Source organism: Protopterus annectens, chromosome 8.part1 (assembly GCF_019279795.1).
Source record: "Protopterus annectens isolate FY-2018-M chromosome 8.part1, PAN1.0, whole genome shotgun sequence".
Classification (NCBI taxonomy): domain Eukaryota; kingdom Metazoa; phylum Chordata; order Ceratodontiformes; family Protopteridae; genus Protopterus; species Protopterus annectens.
The window spans coordinates 348016537-348034362 of NC_056742.1; the positions used below are offsets into that span (position 1 = coordinate 348016537).

General features: G+C 36.9%; 1 protein-coding gene across 1 annotated transcript in view; it reads right to left on the reverse strand.

The window, feature by feature from the left end:
• LOC122810344 (WT1 interacting protein) overlaps nt 1-17826 on the reverse strand; it is a 1063629-nt gene that overhangs the window by 421024 nt on the left and 624779 nt on the right. The window contains exon 3 of the mRNA XM_044081920.1: nt 16435-16502. Within this exon, the coding sequence (XP_043937855.1) occupies nt 16435-16502 (68 nt within the window). The remainder of the gene's footprint in view (nt 1-16434; nt 16503-17826) is intronic.

A 17826-nucleotide genomic window follows, 5' to 3' on the forward strand; every position in this document is an offset into this window, starting at 1 on the left:
AGAGGGGTGACAGGACAGATATAGGTCTAAAGTTGGAGATGTCATGGGAATGTCCACCTTTAAGGGTGGGATAGGTAGTATGTAAAATTCTTTCCAGATAGATGGAAATTTAGACTCAGTGATAGAGCGGTTTATCAAGATAGATACAGGAAAGGCTAGTGTATCAGCTGCTAGCTGGATAAAAAAGGAAAGAATATTATCAGCTGAGGTTGAGCATGGTTTTAATTTAGAGAGTAAAGTTTTGATATAAGTAGTAGATACAGGATGGAAAGAAAATGGTTTAGAGAAGTTGGAACATGAGGATTAGAGTGGTTGTTGTCTTTAGCTAGAGGAGGATTTGTGTTAAACATCTTTGTAACAGATTCAATAAAGAAGGTAGTTAAGATAGTGGCAGTGTCTTCAGGTGTCCTATTTGGGTGAGGATTGGGAGAAGAGGGGATCCCAGATACAATATTTGGTTGATTGAATTCCAGAATTTTTTGGGATTAGATCTTAGAGCAGTGGGAGGGTTGAAGCAAAATCCCTTTTATCCTTAGCAATGCATTTTTTAGTCTGGCTTCAAAGTTTTCTGTACTTCTGCCAGTCAGAGGGGGTTTTATATTTTGTCCAGATTTTCCACAGCCTGTCCCTATTTCTCATAAGTGTGCAGGTAGTCTTGGGGAGCCATGGGGATATCTTAGATATTATTCTAACAGTTCAAACAGGTGCAAGAGAGTTTAGTATATCGAGACATATAGTGTTAAAAGATTAGAGTGCTTCATCCAGAGCGAGCTCTTTAAGGTGGGTTCAGTTAATTCTGGAGAGAAGGGAGTTAAAGGTGTCAGAGGAGAAGTTGGTTAGTTTTCGACAAGTAATATATCTATGAGGTCTGGAAATAAGAGGAGTGAATCTAGTAACTTTTATAGGGGAGTGGTCACTGAGAGTATTTATTTTATTTATTTATTTATTTATTTATTTATTTTACATTTGTTTACAGGGTGAGTCCGACTGGGCGTAAAACCCTTTTTCAGCGGAGGCCTGGGGAGAAAAGCTCCATTGTTAGTAAACTATTTTGTTAATAGAAAGAAAATGGTATAATAGAATAAAGAAATAAATAGTAACAGACATTCATAATGGTAAAAAGACTAGAACAGAATAAATTGGTCAAGTGGGAGACAAGACCAATAATCTTGTATAACAATGCTTCTAGAAGACAGCTCTTACAGTAGTAGCAGGTAGTGACATTGTATACAATAAGAGTGCAATTACTATACTTAGTCTTATATACAGGTAGCATAGCAAACTGAAGACTTAAAATCTGATAGATATTAACAGCGAGAAGGAAAAAAAACAACATTAGGTAGTCATATGATTTAAATTCAATGTTCGTTACATATGCAATTAAAATTTTAAAATCAGCTAGTTCCATGGTTTGGGCTACCCATGCCCAGTACGTGTACAAGTCTAAGAACTGGTGAGGTGGGCTTTAATGTGATGCTTGAAATTTTTTAAGCTAGTTATAGTTCTAATTTCAAGTGGTAAGTACTAGATAAGGTTTCAGGGTTATGATATAAGGTAGGATCTGAGACAAGTATCCAGTCAAGTAGAGTGCTAGGAATTTGAAAGTTGTTGTGTTGTCTAGGTTCTGATATTAGTTGTGTAATGCCATGTAGGTTAATGTGAGAGATAGAGTTTGGGTCATTAATAGTTAGCCAATTTATATTTACATCACCAAGGATGATAATCTCATTTGAATAGTGTACAATAAGATAGGAGAGAAAGTTTTCTAGTAATGGAGTATTATCCCCTGGAGGAATATAAATGGATACTACTGTGATAGTAGTAAAGTTATTTGTTTTAAGGTTGGCTGCTAGGATTTCAGCTGGTGAGAAAGATGGGATTGATTCATTGAGATAAGAGAGAGTTAGATGTTAGAGTAGATAGCAGCAACTCCTCCTCCCCTTTTTAGGGTGATCAAGGCAAAGCATATTATAGCCTGGAGGAAGAATGTCTGTATCTGGAATATAAGGTTTCAGCCATGTTTCAGTAAGAGTAATTTTTTTAATCTCTGTTAGCATTACTTGTACCTTCTCTTTATGTCACTTTTTAAATTATGTATTATGTAACTTTTTGGAGCTTTTCTCCCCGGGTCTAAGCTGAAAACTGGTTACTGGCCAGTTGGACACTACCCAGTAATCAAATGTAAATAAATAAATAAAATTATACTTTGGAATGTCTGTGCCAATGGTCAGTGCACTTGGACCACTTGACCAAATGAACTAATATTTTTAAAACTACTATAAAAAACATTTGTTTAAATACTCTGAGCTTTGGTATTGTTTGATGAAATGGAGAGTCACTAAATACCTTGAACATGAAATTCATTTATTTAAACAACTGTTTACAGCATTCACTATACCTGACTGATGGCTCTGAAAACTGGTAGCACTATAGAATTACTCATGGCATTGGTGCACATGCTCTAAACATTTGAAATACAAGTGTAACTCGGCATTTGTCTCTGTACCTCTTAAATCTTTTGGAGCTGAACAGTCAGTCCACAGACCAATGTCAACATCTGTACAGATGAACAAGGTATTTGAAGCATATGCCAAAATCAATGCACTTATAATCTACAAATTTGTCTAAACTTTCACAAGCATTTATACTCAGAATGTGTGAATACACTGACTGAAATGGTCATGGCACCAGCTCTGCAAACATTCAAATCTTTTTACATTTTTGTGAAGATTGTCTACATTCTCTAAGTGTTCTGTTAGTTATAAAGTGTCTTGGTCAAAGATTCAGATGGTAAAACTGGAGGCCTGCATTTGAATCACATCATTGTAACTTAAGAAATGTTATAATAAAGGATTTGCTACATGGAAGTTTGAAGAGCTACTAAGAGTCATAGCTGTACTAACTATTGCAGTCAACTACCAAGAATGAAATGCATGGTGATATGTATAAAGAAGTATGCAATTTCAACTTGAAAAACAAGAGGCAGATCTATAAAAGCATGATAGTGAACAAAGCATGAATTATATTGCTGAAACCAACTTCTCATAATGAAATATACATAAATAAATTAATTAATTTTTGTAGCTAGTAAAAACACTAGCCTATGGCACTGATACTCTGTTTAATAAGAATGTTGGGTTACATTTAAATACTGTCAAACTGTACCACAAAAAGAAGATGGTCACTGACAAAAGCTAAAAAAATAAAACTGCAGTCACAAGATAATATGTTCAAAGTGGAATATTACCAACTCACATTCAAATGACATCTTTGAAAGTGAAACTAAGCTGCATAAAATGGCATCAAAGTTTTACTGCTCAACCTTAATCTCTTTTAGGTAAATATGCAAAAAATGAAAATCTTATTCATTTAATGGGGGTGTATTTCTTATCCATTTCTTTTGACATCTCATATGTCTACCCCCCCCCCAAGAGACTGTGTTTTGTGGAGCAGTGTCAACTGGATGACCACCACCATCATTTTTTCAAGTGCAAAATATTGTCTTTAGTATTTAATCTCTCAATGAAAACTTCCATATTTGCACACAACACTGGGAACAATTTGAATTATTACAGCTGAGGGTAGTACACACATGCAGCCGTTTGAGTTGCAGAGCTGACACATCTTCCCTGTGCCCACAAAAGGTTTTGCCAGTGGGTCTAGTCCACTTTTCAAAGACATGCAAAGAAGTAATGTGTTGCCTCTCCTACTAATATAACAAACAAAGATGAATTGTCAATGGGATGTAAATGCTACAATGACTTTTCACCCAGAAATTGGGCTGATCCAGGATGCAAGAAAAACAGATGTGCATGTGTATGGACAATCTTTCTATGGTACATAAAACAACTGGCTTCATTACTTGTTTTCCCAGCAACAGAATGATGGTGATGATGATGATTCCATGGACATTGAGGGCAGGGGAAATTGCACTTTATTTAACTTTGTATGAGTAGAAAAGAAAGCAGATGTTGATTCTATCTTGCATGGAATCATTTGTAGTACTACTTTTTAATTGATCTAAGGTCAGTATTTCTGTAGTAAGATATCTGGGTGATTTGAATAGCTGGAGCTTAGTTTTTCCTCTCTTTTTATGCATGCTTTCTGTTTTATTGCATTTTATTTGATTTTTTTCTGTGTGTGTGCCAACTAACATATATTTTCCTTTGTATTTGCACAATTTCTTTATTATTCAAGTAAAAAATATTAATTATTACGCTCTTGTGGCTTGTATTTATTTAAAGATATTTAAGCAGTGCTGCTTATCTGTCTAATGATGTCTAATCATCATTTACATTATTGGTTATCACTCTGTATGGTACAAGTCTTCCACAAGACTCCTTAAGGCTGACTACCACTGAAAGAAATACTAATCTGTGTATTCTACATATGGCTTGATGTAAAAACAACAAGTAACTGTAAGTATATGGCTTCCTCCAGAGAGATAACAGTATGATTGTGCTAGGAAGAAATCTGTGGAAAATTGGAGAATTCTGCTAACCTTCCCTGGGAATTTTGTGTGTGTGTGTGTTTGTGTGTGTGTGTGTGTGTGTGTGTGTGTGTGTGTGTGTGTGTGTGTGTGTGTGTGTGTGTGTGTGTGTGTCTCTGTCAAAATAATACTTTGTGTGAAAAGCAAAAAGCAGTTACTATAGATAAGGGGGCAATGGAAGGCACTGGTTTCACAGAACAAGTAGTGACCTGCACGAGTGCTGGGTCAAAGATTCAGTCCAATCTGGCTGTGGAGGGATTGAAGCTTATACCCTAGACAGCTGTGTATATTCCCTCTATGCTTTTGGAGTCTGGTGGTTATTTGTAAATTAGTTATCAAAACACACTTGTGTATACTTCCTTGCTATTACTTCACCCTTGATGGACAGTGGTAGGATTCAAACCACATCAGTGTCAGCCATCTTAACATCAGTGGGTGGCATTCTGCCACCTGGGTGTCACATTTAGGGACAGTGGTTAGGGTTCATCTTCACATTTGTAGCAGCGGTGCCAGTCCGTTGTGACATTTGGTGGCAGTTGTGCCACTCTCCCAGTTTCATAGACCATATTAACAAATGTGTAAAGTACAGCACTGTGAAAGCATGTAGTTTTTTTCCTAGCATAGTCTATGTAACATAACTCTTTGTACTGATGTTTGCAATTGCTATGGAGGTGACTTGCAGATTATAATCAGGGGTATTTTTCAATCACAAATGCGATTTCATGGTCAGCATTCAAAATCACCTTTGAAATACAATGTAAACATATTCAGCCCTTTTGTTTATGCAGTACACTAAAAATATTTTTTAAATAGTTAAAAGCTTACAGGCAATTTATGCATGCATTCTTATGACAAGCGGTTTTTAATATTCTGACATGAAATCTATCTAACACAGTCCTTTAATCTGACATTTAGTCTGATATTTTGACTACACCATGAATATGACAACCATCAGTTTACAGAGGCAGGGTAAAATTCATTTTTTGTAACCCAAGGTGAGAATTAGTCTGTACTGTGCAAAATCAGATTAAAATAAAGTAATACTTTTAGGTGTATACTGTATGTAGCAGAACTATTAAAAATCACAATGAAACTTGCCAGTGTTATGGGGGAGAGTGAGATTCTTAAATGCAAACACAGCAACCTATATGGGCTTGACTGGCTGCTCTGGTGGTTCTGTCTGGAAGGAATAAGAGTAAGAGGGCAATACTGCTAGGAAGGAGGCAGCCATCTAGACTGATACTATTGAAGCAGCATCTGGTTGACAGCCATGTGTTACAGCTCCATGCACAGGAGTTAGTAGAGGCAACGCACTTGCTAAGCAGGTCTCAAGCATTCTATCCATTATGTGGAAATGTGTAACCAGGCAGCAATCCTCAGACCCTGGTACTGCAGGCACTGCATACAGCCAAATAACCAACAACAGAAACAGAAAAGATCTTAGCATAAATCTAGCCTTGCAAGAATGGCACCATTTCAACTCTCAGCTTTTCTTTCCCATTTCCAGCACCAGTCTTGGACTGCTGCAATGTCAGGAACCAAAGGGCTACTGTGTGAAGATCAGGTGATACAGCTAGGAGAAGCTGGGTAAAAATTTCATGTTTTTACATTTCATTTGACAAATGTTCAAAATATCACAGTAAGTACTTAAGCTTATGGTGAATAGGATGAAGATACAGTGATAACCTTAAATGTCACCAAGCCATGTTTGTGTTTTACTATCTCCTAAATAAATGTCTAATTTCTTTTGAGATGGCTCTGACTATGCTTACTTGCATATATAGTAGCAATCTACTACAAAGTTTGGGACTGTGCTGAAGTATAAATATACATTCTTTTGTTCTCCTGGTTATTTCTATCTATGCTTAAAACTAAATTAGAAGACTTTTGTTAGTTGACTGGGCAATACAGTCTGTACACATGCTTCAAACAAATTACAGCTAATAACTCATTGAAGACTGCATGTTATGTCCCCCAAGATAATTTGATGACACCAAATACTCATCACAGAATGGAGCTTCACTGAATTATAAGCTTCTACTCTCCTTTTCCCTAGCTAAAAAATGGAATGCCCTGCCCTCTACATTGAAGACCTGTGACAACCTAAACACCGTCAAAACTCATCTTCATTCCTACCTGTTTCTTCACAGAAAATGTAACTGCACTCTTCATGCCATACCTCCCAAGCTCCCCTCCCCCTTCTCTCCTGGCTTACCTTCATACCTTTCTAATTTCTCTCATAGACCTAGATTATAAATGTAACTATTATCAACATCCTGCCTTATGCTCTATGCCTCTCATCCTCCTGGACAATTTCTTTAATATCTTAGTTGCTTTATTGCATGATACCTATTCAACTGCAATTCTACCTGTTGTTTTTTGTAGTACTACCTGTTGATTGTAATGCAAATAGTTTTTCTTTCTAATTCATTATGTGATGTAACTTTGTATTGTGGAGCTTTTCTCCCTGGGCCTCCACTGAAAACGGGCTCTTGAGCCCAGTGGACCTCCTCGGTCACCAAACTGGAATAAATAAATAAAATAATAAATAAATATAAATAAACATAACACATTCCCTTTGCATTCTCTCTTATTAGGTTTTTATTAATCAAATAAAAATGGAACACCACATTTTAAGTTTTAAGAAGGGTCTAGTGGACACATACATGCGAATTAGAATGTGTGCCAACTTATTTGTAATGTCTCACAGGATCAAATGTACTAACCCAAACACAATTTTCCTGAATTGGTATACAGATTATTGCCAAAGCTGAAACACTTAATAACTATGTGTGCATCTTGTCGTATTTACCAGTGTAATGCTGTTTTTAATCTTGTGTGTTGTCACTGCTACTCCTCGGTACCATAATATATTTATTTACAATGAAAATCAAGCTTGCTGCTTGAGCACCACCCGTTTCATTTGATTAGATTTTGTCAGTGTATAAATGAATCTGCTTATCATGGGTCCACACATTTTATTTTACAGTTAGTCATGTATTATTAACACATATGGGATCCCTTACAGTAATGACAGCAAAAAAGATATCTGGCAACAAAGGCCTTAATACTGGCTTCTGCAACATGCATATGTGCATGTATGTGAAATCTGAGGAAAAATGGTAACACCTTCCAACAGGCAAGACATAAACATTTTACCACTCCATTTCATGGTCCAGATAGAAGATAGCTATCTTCAAAACCAAGGCTACAAATACTGACAAAAAACAAAGTGGCAGCTTGTGTTTTTCCTTGAAAATGCAGTAATGAAATAAAAAAATATGTTTACCAGTGTATACATTTATGTTGCTTATATAACCAATTTGACAATAAGCCTGTTTCAAATGTAGAATAATTATTTTTTTTTAACTTCTTATTGCATTTTATACCAGCAGGAATTTATTATAACAAAACAAAACAATCAACTAAGAGCAATAAAAAATATATAACCCCGTAACAAAATGTAGATAATTCTTGTTTAACACCATAAAGGGGTATTTTGCACTGTTTGTACTATTCTTCTGCTCATGTAATCAATATGACAGGTATCTATGACTTTTCAAATGAAGGTAGCATTACCCTTTTCTAGTTTTGGTGCCCCGATAGAGCATTTTGCACTGCCTGTGTTAAATTGCCTTTGAAAGTAAAAAGTGATACTAAATTCTTAGCGAGAAGGTTCCGTATGACCATAAGAATATGCTGACATATAACAATAGTTCTAATCATTCATTCCATACACTGAACAACCCCTCATAACTTTCACTTAAAACTCACATTATACATATTACTTGAAGGATCTCTGTGAATTTGACAGATGTCACTTCTGAGATCCAGGACAACATTTTGTTTTCAATGTTGTTTCTGAACTCTGCCAGTGTGTATTCTTACTCTAATAAATTGCAATGTGTAAAATATATGAGTATCCAGCATTATATATCACTACCTAAAGCATACACACAAATCCATCTGACTGACTAAATGCAGTGTTTCTGGTGGTGACAAAATGGTATTGCAACCACTAAAAGATCTACGTGGCCAAGCACTAAATAAATGAACACTCCATCATTACATGATCAGGCAATAAGCAACAAGCTTAGCAACACTTAACTTAAATTAAAATATCTGTCCTGCAATAGCAGGTGGCAATGTCTATAGCTGGCAATTTCTTAAACTTAAATTAAGAACTCAGCATAATCCTTTTGCTTCTTAAGAATTAAGCCCAAGTGTTCCAGGCAACTATATCACTGACATGAAATGCAGCTGACAACTGTGCATAAGCAGAATGCGACAATTGCATCCCCTCTGTAATGTTTCAGGAGATCAGTGGAAAATAGACAAACGCAATAACAACTTCCTCCATGGAGTTAAATATAGTAATACTCAGGATTCCTGTCTATGCGTGGTCTAGGATTTACCGTCTCTTTAAGATATTTACTCACACTGGCTTTGGCCTTGTGTATATATAGATATAGATATATATATATATATATATGTATATATATATATATATATATATATATATATATATCATGCCTCTCACATAAAGTCTTTACCACCCAGAGGTTAAGGTAAATATTACCATACAAAACAATACTTATTATATCAGTAGAAAAATAGGTACATGTGCGAGAACGAGGAATAAGTCCAAAATTCTTTCTTGTTACAAAATCAGGTAGCGAAGTCCAGTAAAATTGAATCAAGTTTGTTTATTCACATAAAACGAGTGCAAAGAATACAGGGATAAGTGCTTTCGCTAGAATTAGCTTCATCAGATCCTACCAATACTTATTATATATATATATTAGGATGACTGCTCACTGCAAAACCTTGACAGACACTAAATTAGAGGTTCATGAGCCCATATTATAAATCACCAGTGAATTACTTCCATATTTAGCTAATGCACTGAAGAGTTAATTAGCAACATTGGTGATGTAAGCAAATGAGCCAAACATTAGCTATAGTCAGCAGATGTAGGTGAACATTGTTTAACTTCAAACTACAGACGGAATGATTCAGCTCCTATGTGACTCCCTAAAAACAGATCTGCTTGAGGTGGGAGTTCTCCAGTTAGCAAACAACTAAAACATGTTAATAAGAATCTGTTAATGGTGAATAGCTTGATTCTGTTAATGTTAATATATTGCAATATGTTACATTGCTGAGATTGCCATATGCTTGCCCACTAGTTTCCGCTGGTCAAAACAAAACTCCAAGCCTGACAAAATACAAAGTATTACTGCCTTAGAAATATAAAAGCAAAAGTACTTACTTCTATTTGTAACTTAAAAATGTACTTTGTGCAAAGACACATACGCACAAAATGTCACATGGCCTGAGATCCAGATCAGAGAATGTGCACAAGCCCAGAACAAACAGGTAAACAACAAGCAGCTCAGCACATTCTGGACGAAACAAAGCCATTAAACTGGTTTCAGTGCTGACCGTATCTTCATCAGTAACATCTCATTTGATTTAATGGCCTTTTCCTGTATCATGGAGTGGAATAATTATCAGTTTGTTTCTGCCTGAATATGCTGAGCTGTTTGTTGTTTACCTTTGTGCAAAGAGCCTCACAGAATGATAAGGAAGTGTCACAAAGTTTATACTATGACCAACTTTAATGCCTAATAGGAGACACTTGGATTTAAACATCCTACATTATACATGGCATGTGTAATAGAATACTTACTCGTTTAGAAATTACACCTCAACACTTAAAAAATTTATACCTCAACATGGCATATCTTCACTCAGCATCATTAAACTTCAAGTACCGTCCAGATAATTGGTTTATAGAGAAGTCCCACATTAGGTACAGTAGCTGTCAGTTTCTTTGCATATGACATAACATGTACATCAGAGATGCCATGTTTACTGCTAAATCTAAGTAACTCTATAGTTTTGCTTTCCAAATATACAACAGTCAAAGTAAAGGCTCAGAGGCTTGTATAATATAAGCTTCACACTAAGATTTCTAGGGATCAAACAGTAATTTATTTAAGTGCTAAAGAATATTGGATGAAAATATTCAGGCTTAGATTTAGCATGAAAATATGCTAATCATTTTACCTGTACAAAAGCAAGTCCTTGCTGCATGGCACTTGTAACAAAAACAAAGCTAGTGCCAGCTGCATCAATTCTACATATTTAGTCTTAAGGATTTAGACCTATGACTGCTGTACAGTCATCTTCTGAGCCTTGTGAAACTTGCTAATGCAAAGCTCCACTGTAATGAATGTACTACAACAGATGACATTATATTTAAAGTCATGTACTGTGATCTCAGCTGTCCCAAACCTACCAATGTACATTTCTACAGAAAGGCCAAAAACAGTTGCTAAATACCACAGAGTAGAGCAGGGCAAAGCTCAAGAGCTGAAACCTAACATCCATTTCAAGAACACACAACTAGCTGGTAATAATGACCAGGGAAACCGCATAAACTTTCATTGTAACAAAAGCAACTTTAGCTGCCTTGATATACTACCAGTACAGAGAAAAAAAGTGTATAAACTTGAAAAACTGTAATATACTTAGTACTGTAATATAAACAGAAGTCAGAACTGTTAGACACTTCAATGTGGCATTGCAAAGCAGCTTTCATAGCTATCAAATTCTTCTGGCACTTTTCGGTTGTGGATGCCATGTATGATGCAATGTAAGTGCATAGCAGTTGTAAAAGGTACATAACACAATTACTGTTTTTGCTAAATTCAAAGAATAATCAGCATGCTATGCAGAATTATATGATGTGCAAGGCAACTGGGCCAGTACCTACCCTTTTTTACCTTACCTCTTTTTTCAAGGAGTGATAGCCCAGTCATACCTGGGATGAATTTATGAATACCCACCAAATTGTCTAAGAAGGAGATGGATTTTGATGCATTTGTCTTACACCAATTTATGTATTTATGTTTGTTAACAGGGATAGTGTAACTGGGCTAATAGCTCCTATTCAGCAAAGTCCAAGGGAAAAGGTCTCCAACATGCAAATCTGGTACTGCTGACAGTAAATATAACAGGAAGTTTGAAGTTACTTCTAACATACATAATTACAGATGCAGGTATCCTTTTTTGCCACAAACACACAGGCTGTCAACTTTCTCATGGCTTTTGAGTTTTTACTCTTTCTCCAACCTGCAAATCTGGTACTCTTCTGCATTTTCTATTACAATGATGTTTGTCTCTGCTGATTTCGTTTCAGAATTTCTTTTATTTTGTATACAGCTCTGCTGGTATAGAAGGATAAAGCCCGGAGTATGAGCAAAGCAACCACATTCAGCTAACGGCTCAGGTACCTGCTTGAGCTGGTATGGGGGTGGAGAGGAATCACAAGGCTTAAGACTGTTTGCCTCTCTTTGAGGGAGGGGATGAACATGTACTTGGATGCACAGTCTGTGGTGGAATTCTTGGCTGAGACTACAGATCACATAGAGGTACTTGCTACAAGGGTGGGGGACAACTGATCATTTTACATGGAGGTGTGGTGTATACCACAAAGCCCCACTGCATGCCAACTCTTTGGATATGAATTAGTATTTTTAGGGGTCAAGGTTCATCTAGGGGAAAAAATGGATGCTTAGGTGATGGCTCCTTTCTGTTGGCTCTCACCCTGGTAAAAAAGGGGAATGAAGGGGATAATTGGTACAAACAGGGCTGATGGACAGTGTTGATGGACAGCAGGCACTGGGCAACAAAGAATGTGAAAAAAACATTCCCTTTACTTTGTAGTGACTTTCAGACATTAACAAAGTAAACAAAATAGATAAACTGCTCCTTATCATTCTGTCCATTAAAAGTTGAGCCTGGTGGGAGACTGACACCCTGCAATGGACTTCTTTCATATTCCAGAAACTGACAGGTAACAACCTTCATAGCTATTTTGCTTCCACTCTATCTCATGATATTGTTTACTATTTGTACAGTTGTCTCCACTTCTCCTTTTGACTAACAATAGTGTAAACTGGAAGCTTTATGACTGAATGCTCACTTATGCAGAATTCATCTGAAGTCCATTTACTGTGAATCTTTGTCAGATATGGCACAGGGTATTCCTATCTCAGGAATACAGACTTTAGAACATTAATAACACTTGCACTTACTGGGTCTGTCAGTTGTTTATTTTTGGGAACTTGCGCATATCAGTGATCCAAGAGTGACCTAGTACTGAATATGCTTGCATCTCTTCCCTGGAATGGTCTTGAGACATGATGCTCTGTAGATGGTATCTCTTCCCTGGATTGTTCTTGGGTTGTGCTCTGTAAGTGATATCCCCTCCTCTGAGTTGTTCTTAAGATGTGCTCTGTAGATGGTATCCTTTCATCTAGGTTGTCCTTACGGTATGTACTGTACATGGGATAGCTCCACACTGCTTACTCTGGATAACTCAGCTTTCCTTGTACTTATGAACTAAACTTATTTCTTTACAGAAAGAAAAATTAGAGTCATTTTTCCTTAATAATGACTTCGGATTAGGCTACCCTTTCACTCTTACTTTACTTAGATAATGTAATTACTAAGTCAATGTCACAACATCTCTGGGATTTGGCAAGTGTTTCAAATTGTGAGCAATACAGATGTGATCCTGGGAACTACTTCCTGGAATTATGTGCCTTAGCCAGTTGCATGTTCTGCTTTGGCCACATGTATCAGCAACTCACTGTAGTATTATTATTACTATTATTATTATTATTATTATTATTATTATTATTAACTGATGTGAGTGCTGCAAGTCTACAATTTTACTTTGTTGTACTGCCACCGACCTTGACATCTAGCTAAGTAACCCCCCCAAGCCTCTCATCCTGTAAGCACAAGACACCTGAACAAAGTCAAACATAATGGGGGAGGATAATGGACAATAGCAGGGGCAAATTGAGTGTACTGCTTTTCTAAAATTAGAAAGTTGCTTGACTAACAGGTTTGGCATTGACATGCATTGCCTGATGGATATGAAGTTTGACAGAAAACTGTAAGTTATTATGCTGAGCTTTGAATCCACACTGATTTGCCAGAACACCTCGCATTCTCTGAGAAACAGACCACAAATATGATGTACACATCTGGACATTCTTCAACTATTTTGACAGTTGAAAGGTATGGCCATGCTCTTACCTGTTTGCTTCTGTTTCCACCCTGCTTTCAGCACCTTAATGGCTACTACTTCTACTATACTTTTCTAACTTTTTCCCATGATTCCTTACTTTCCTGATTGAACTCTAGTGGTCTTACGTTGTTTGACCTTGGTTGTGTCTATGTGTATGTTGCAGTCCCAGTTAAGCCACTCTGCAGGGTAGTTTTGTTAGGCTACTCTCCTTGGGACATCAGCATGGGCTACAGCTCACATTTCTTGCAGAGGTTTTGGTGTTCATTGCTGTGGGGATGCTTGGGGATATCATGTTATATAAGGTATGGGCTTTAGAACTTTGGATATCTGCCAGTTTTTTGATTTAATGCAGTCTACTTTATTTCCATGCTAAATGTTCCTTTTTGCTACTGTGTTTATGCAGTTTTCCATTGACTGTTGGCTAATGCGGCCTTTCTTATTTTTTTTTTTTTTATTGCTGTGAGCCTCTTATGGCATATTCACTCCCATTTCACAGGTTCAGCATTTTAAGTTATCTTTCATGGCCTGACTACTTTCCATTTTTCTCATAACTGGTGAACGCACTCCATGAAGGAAATGAACATCTGCTTTCTATCTTTCTGGCCTATTGCCAATGAGGCGAATGCAGAGGCATAGTTTTTACCTGGGGTATCTTTCGATGTGGCCTTACCACAACAATCTGAAAAGAGATATAGACACATTAAAAAAAGAATGCCTTGCAGGTGTGTACGCATATGAGAATTTCCCAATACCTTTCAGGGTTTGGGTTTCCAGCTCCAGATTGTCCAAACTTAGACAAAGTGCCACGGGGGTGTCAAAGGCTGTTAGCGAGACTAAGATGTTTCAGTGCCAGAGCAATATATGTATTTGTATTTGGAAAACTGTTAATTGTTCCAGATGTGTCATCCAGAAACTCTTATATGTGACTTTGCCATGTATATGTAGACTATAATGTTGACTATCCAAGCTTAATCAAGCTATCCAGAATGACTGACAGTTGCGAGCTGTTATTTAGCATGCATAAGATAGATTATCAGATTACTGGACACAAACCAAATATTGCACCCACAAGTATTATACAGTCAGAGTGCAAAACTATCAGGCATAACGGCTTGTTACTTCAAGACAAAATCATAGTGCCCTCGTCATGGAATGCAGAAGTGCTATATCAAATACATGAAAGTCATCAAGGTCTCAGTCTCACAATATGTTGTGAAAGAGTCCAAATGTCTGCATGGGGCCCAGGCATCAATGATGCCAATTATGTATTGCACATAAATCACATCAAAAGAGAGCCATTAATGCCAATAACTTTATCACAAAGTCCTGGGTAATAAGACAGCTGCTGGCTTGTCTGAGTTTGAAGATAAAAATACCTCAAACTTGTGGACTATTATTTTCATAACACAGAGGTATATCAAGTACTAATCATGCTCAGCTAACAAATAATAGCCAGTTTAAAGACAATATTCTAAATATACAAACTACCTATTAAACTGTTTACAGGCAATGGTACATACTTTATGTCCAGTGAGTTCCAACAGTTTGTTAAAAACTATGGTTTCACCGATACTACATTAAGTCTTCACTATCAGCAATCAAATAGTGAAGCTGGGAGGGCAGTACAAATAGAATATTCGGACAACCAGATTCTCAAAGATCTCTTATGTCATATCAAGTTACTTCAAACAGTGCTACAGAAGCCCTTCTCAGGACATGCTTGGAAGATAAATAAAAACTGACATGGCAATGTCAGATGCAAAACTTGAGCCTAAAAATATTTATTACAATACAACCAAATAAAAAAACTAAAAGCAAAAGCCTCAACAAACGTGTACAGCAGACATAATTCTGAACATCTTCTACCTATCCTTCAGCCAGACAGATCTATTCATTTGAAGTTAGATAGGGAAAAATGCGGGACACAACAACTGTTGCAATGCAGAAAACATCTAAACCAACCTACATGGTGCAAACAAAAAAAAGGAGGGTACATTAGTCAGACAAAATTGAAAACATTCAGTTTGTTCCTGATGCTTGTAAACATGAAAGCAGTGTTTCTGAGAACCACATGAAAAAGTCTCAGTTGATAATAACCAGGTCTATGTCCAGTAAGACTGTTCTTGTTCCAACTAGAAAGCTACCTCAACCAAATATTCAGGACAAGGGTGGAAGTTTGAATCTGACTATCCATATGACATTCCGTGTGCTATCAAAGCAAGGCAATTGAGTATGACTATTTCTGATCCTGCTGATTCAATTTTATCAGGTGACTGCAAAATTCTAGTGTTTGTTATCGTGAGGACCAGTGGCATACATGTGATATGAATCCCAAGTGGCATGGGTGTGGTTTGAATCTCACCCTGCCAACCAAATATTTAAAGAACACTGGTAAATACTGCTACCAAATATCAAGAAAAAGGTCCTGTCTGGCACCAAAGGGATAGTCTCTTAAGTTGCAACCCTGTTACTCAGCAGGTTAAAATAAAAGAAAGTGACTGCATGCATATTTAACTCAATAAATTCACAAAATGCAACCTAGTCCCACCCCAGAAAAATAAAGGGAATATGCACTGTTGCCTGGGTATTAGCCTTCAACATTCACCCTCAGACAGCATTGCACACAGGCCACCTTCAGAAGTGAGTCTCTACCTAGTACCCTAGGCCCCTTTCTCACCACTCTCTCTCTGCCAAACACAGTCTCCTCAGTGTCCTTTCTACCAACAACTGACTTTCACTTTACTTCCCTTCTTAGGGCATAAGCATTTTGCAGTTTGCAGTTACATGTCTTTTGAACTACTGTAATTAAAAACAAAAAAAATCAGATCTCACTTACTAGGAAATCTTCTTCACAGTAGACTTTTCCATTAACATTGTAGAAAGCTTTCCCACGTAATCTTCTCCCTGAGAAGGCAATTGAAATGGAATTATTTTATAAGAAAAAATAAAGTAACAATAACAATGTCTCAATCAAATGAAATCATTAGAAAATAATCAATACTGTCAGACATTAAGAACTCTAAACAGAGTTCAACATAGTACACCACACTCTTAACAGAAAAAGACGAGCTGCCTTCAGGAAAATGTTATAAGCCCCTGCCTCCCACTGTCCACACTGTTCCTGCAGTAACTGGGGCACCACTTCTGATTCTCTGTCACTTATCCTTGTTTTCCCAAATGTAAAGATATGTCAGCTTTCTCAAGTTTGTTTCATTAGAAAGTAGATCCTGAGCAAACACAAACACCAACCAGAAAGATCCTTATAAGAACCGAGATGTGTATACAAAAATTCTCACAAACTTCCCTTGTTCAATGCATTCACTGCATCACTGCAGATACACACATTAACCATGAAAACAGTATGACAGCTTAAAAAATATGACCAATGACACATTACTTTTTATAAGGTAATAAAACCAAAAGCTGGACTCAGTAGATGGGGATGTGTTTTGCAGTTATTACTTCTTAGTTGCCTTCATTTGCAAGCCCTCCTCGTTAATCTGTCCTTCACATTTTAGTGCAAAATCATCACTTAAATAATACGACTGGGAAAATAACAGACTATGTCTGCAATACCTCTGAATTTTTCTTATGCATTGGCGACATGTGCTTTGGCTTACCGCCAGTAAATGTACTGGAGCTAAACTGACTGACCACATTACTTTACCACCCTTTGTGACTGCAGCAGCATACTATTAAAATAGTGTGTAAAAGTGTTTTCTGTAGGGGGTTTGCTCCCCAACCCAATCAATAAATACACCACATCTGAGTTTGCACAAGTGTGGATAAAGGGGTTATCTACATTTCCCTCCTCTCTGAAATGATGCAAGTAGGAATATATATATATATATATATATATATATATATATATATATATATATATAAAATATATATATGTGTGTGTGTGTGTGTGTATAGTATATTTACACACACACACACACACACACACACACACACACACACACACACACACACACACACGGAGACATGCACACACGCACGCACACATATCATCGGAGGTGGAAAGGGATGAAACCCCCTGCAAAAATAAATAAATAAATTGTGTATTTTGCATTCAGCCACAGCAGCATAATGGGAACTGTGTGGTTAGTAACTTTGGTATTGGATGGTCACCAGACCAGTGGTTTCACTCCCCCCCCATAATCTCAACAATAGAATCAGGTACATGTAGATGCACAGACCAGCATAACTGAGCTACGAGGTAGGT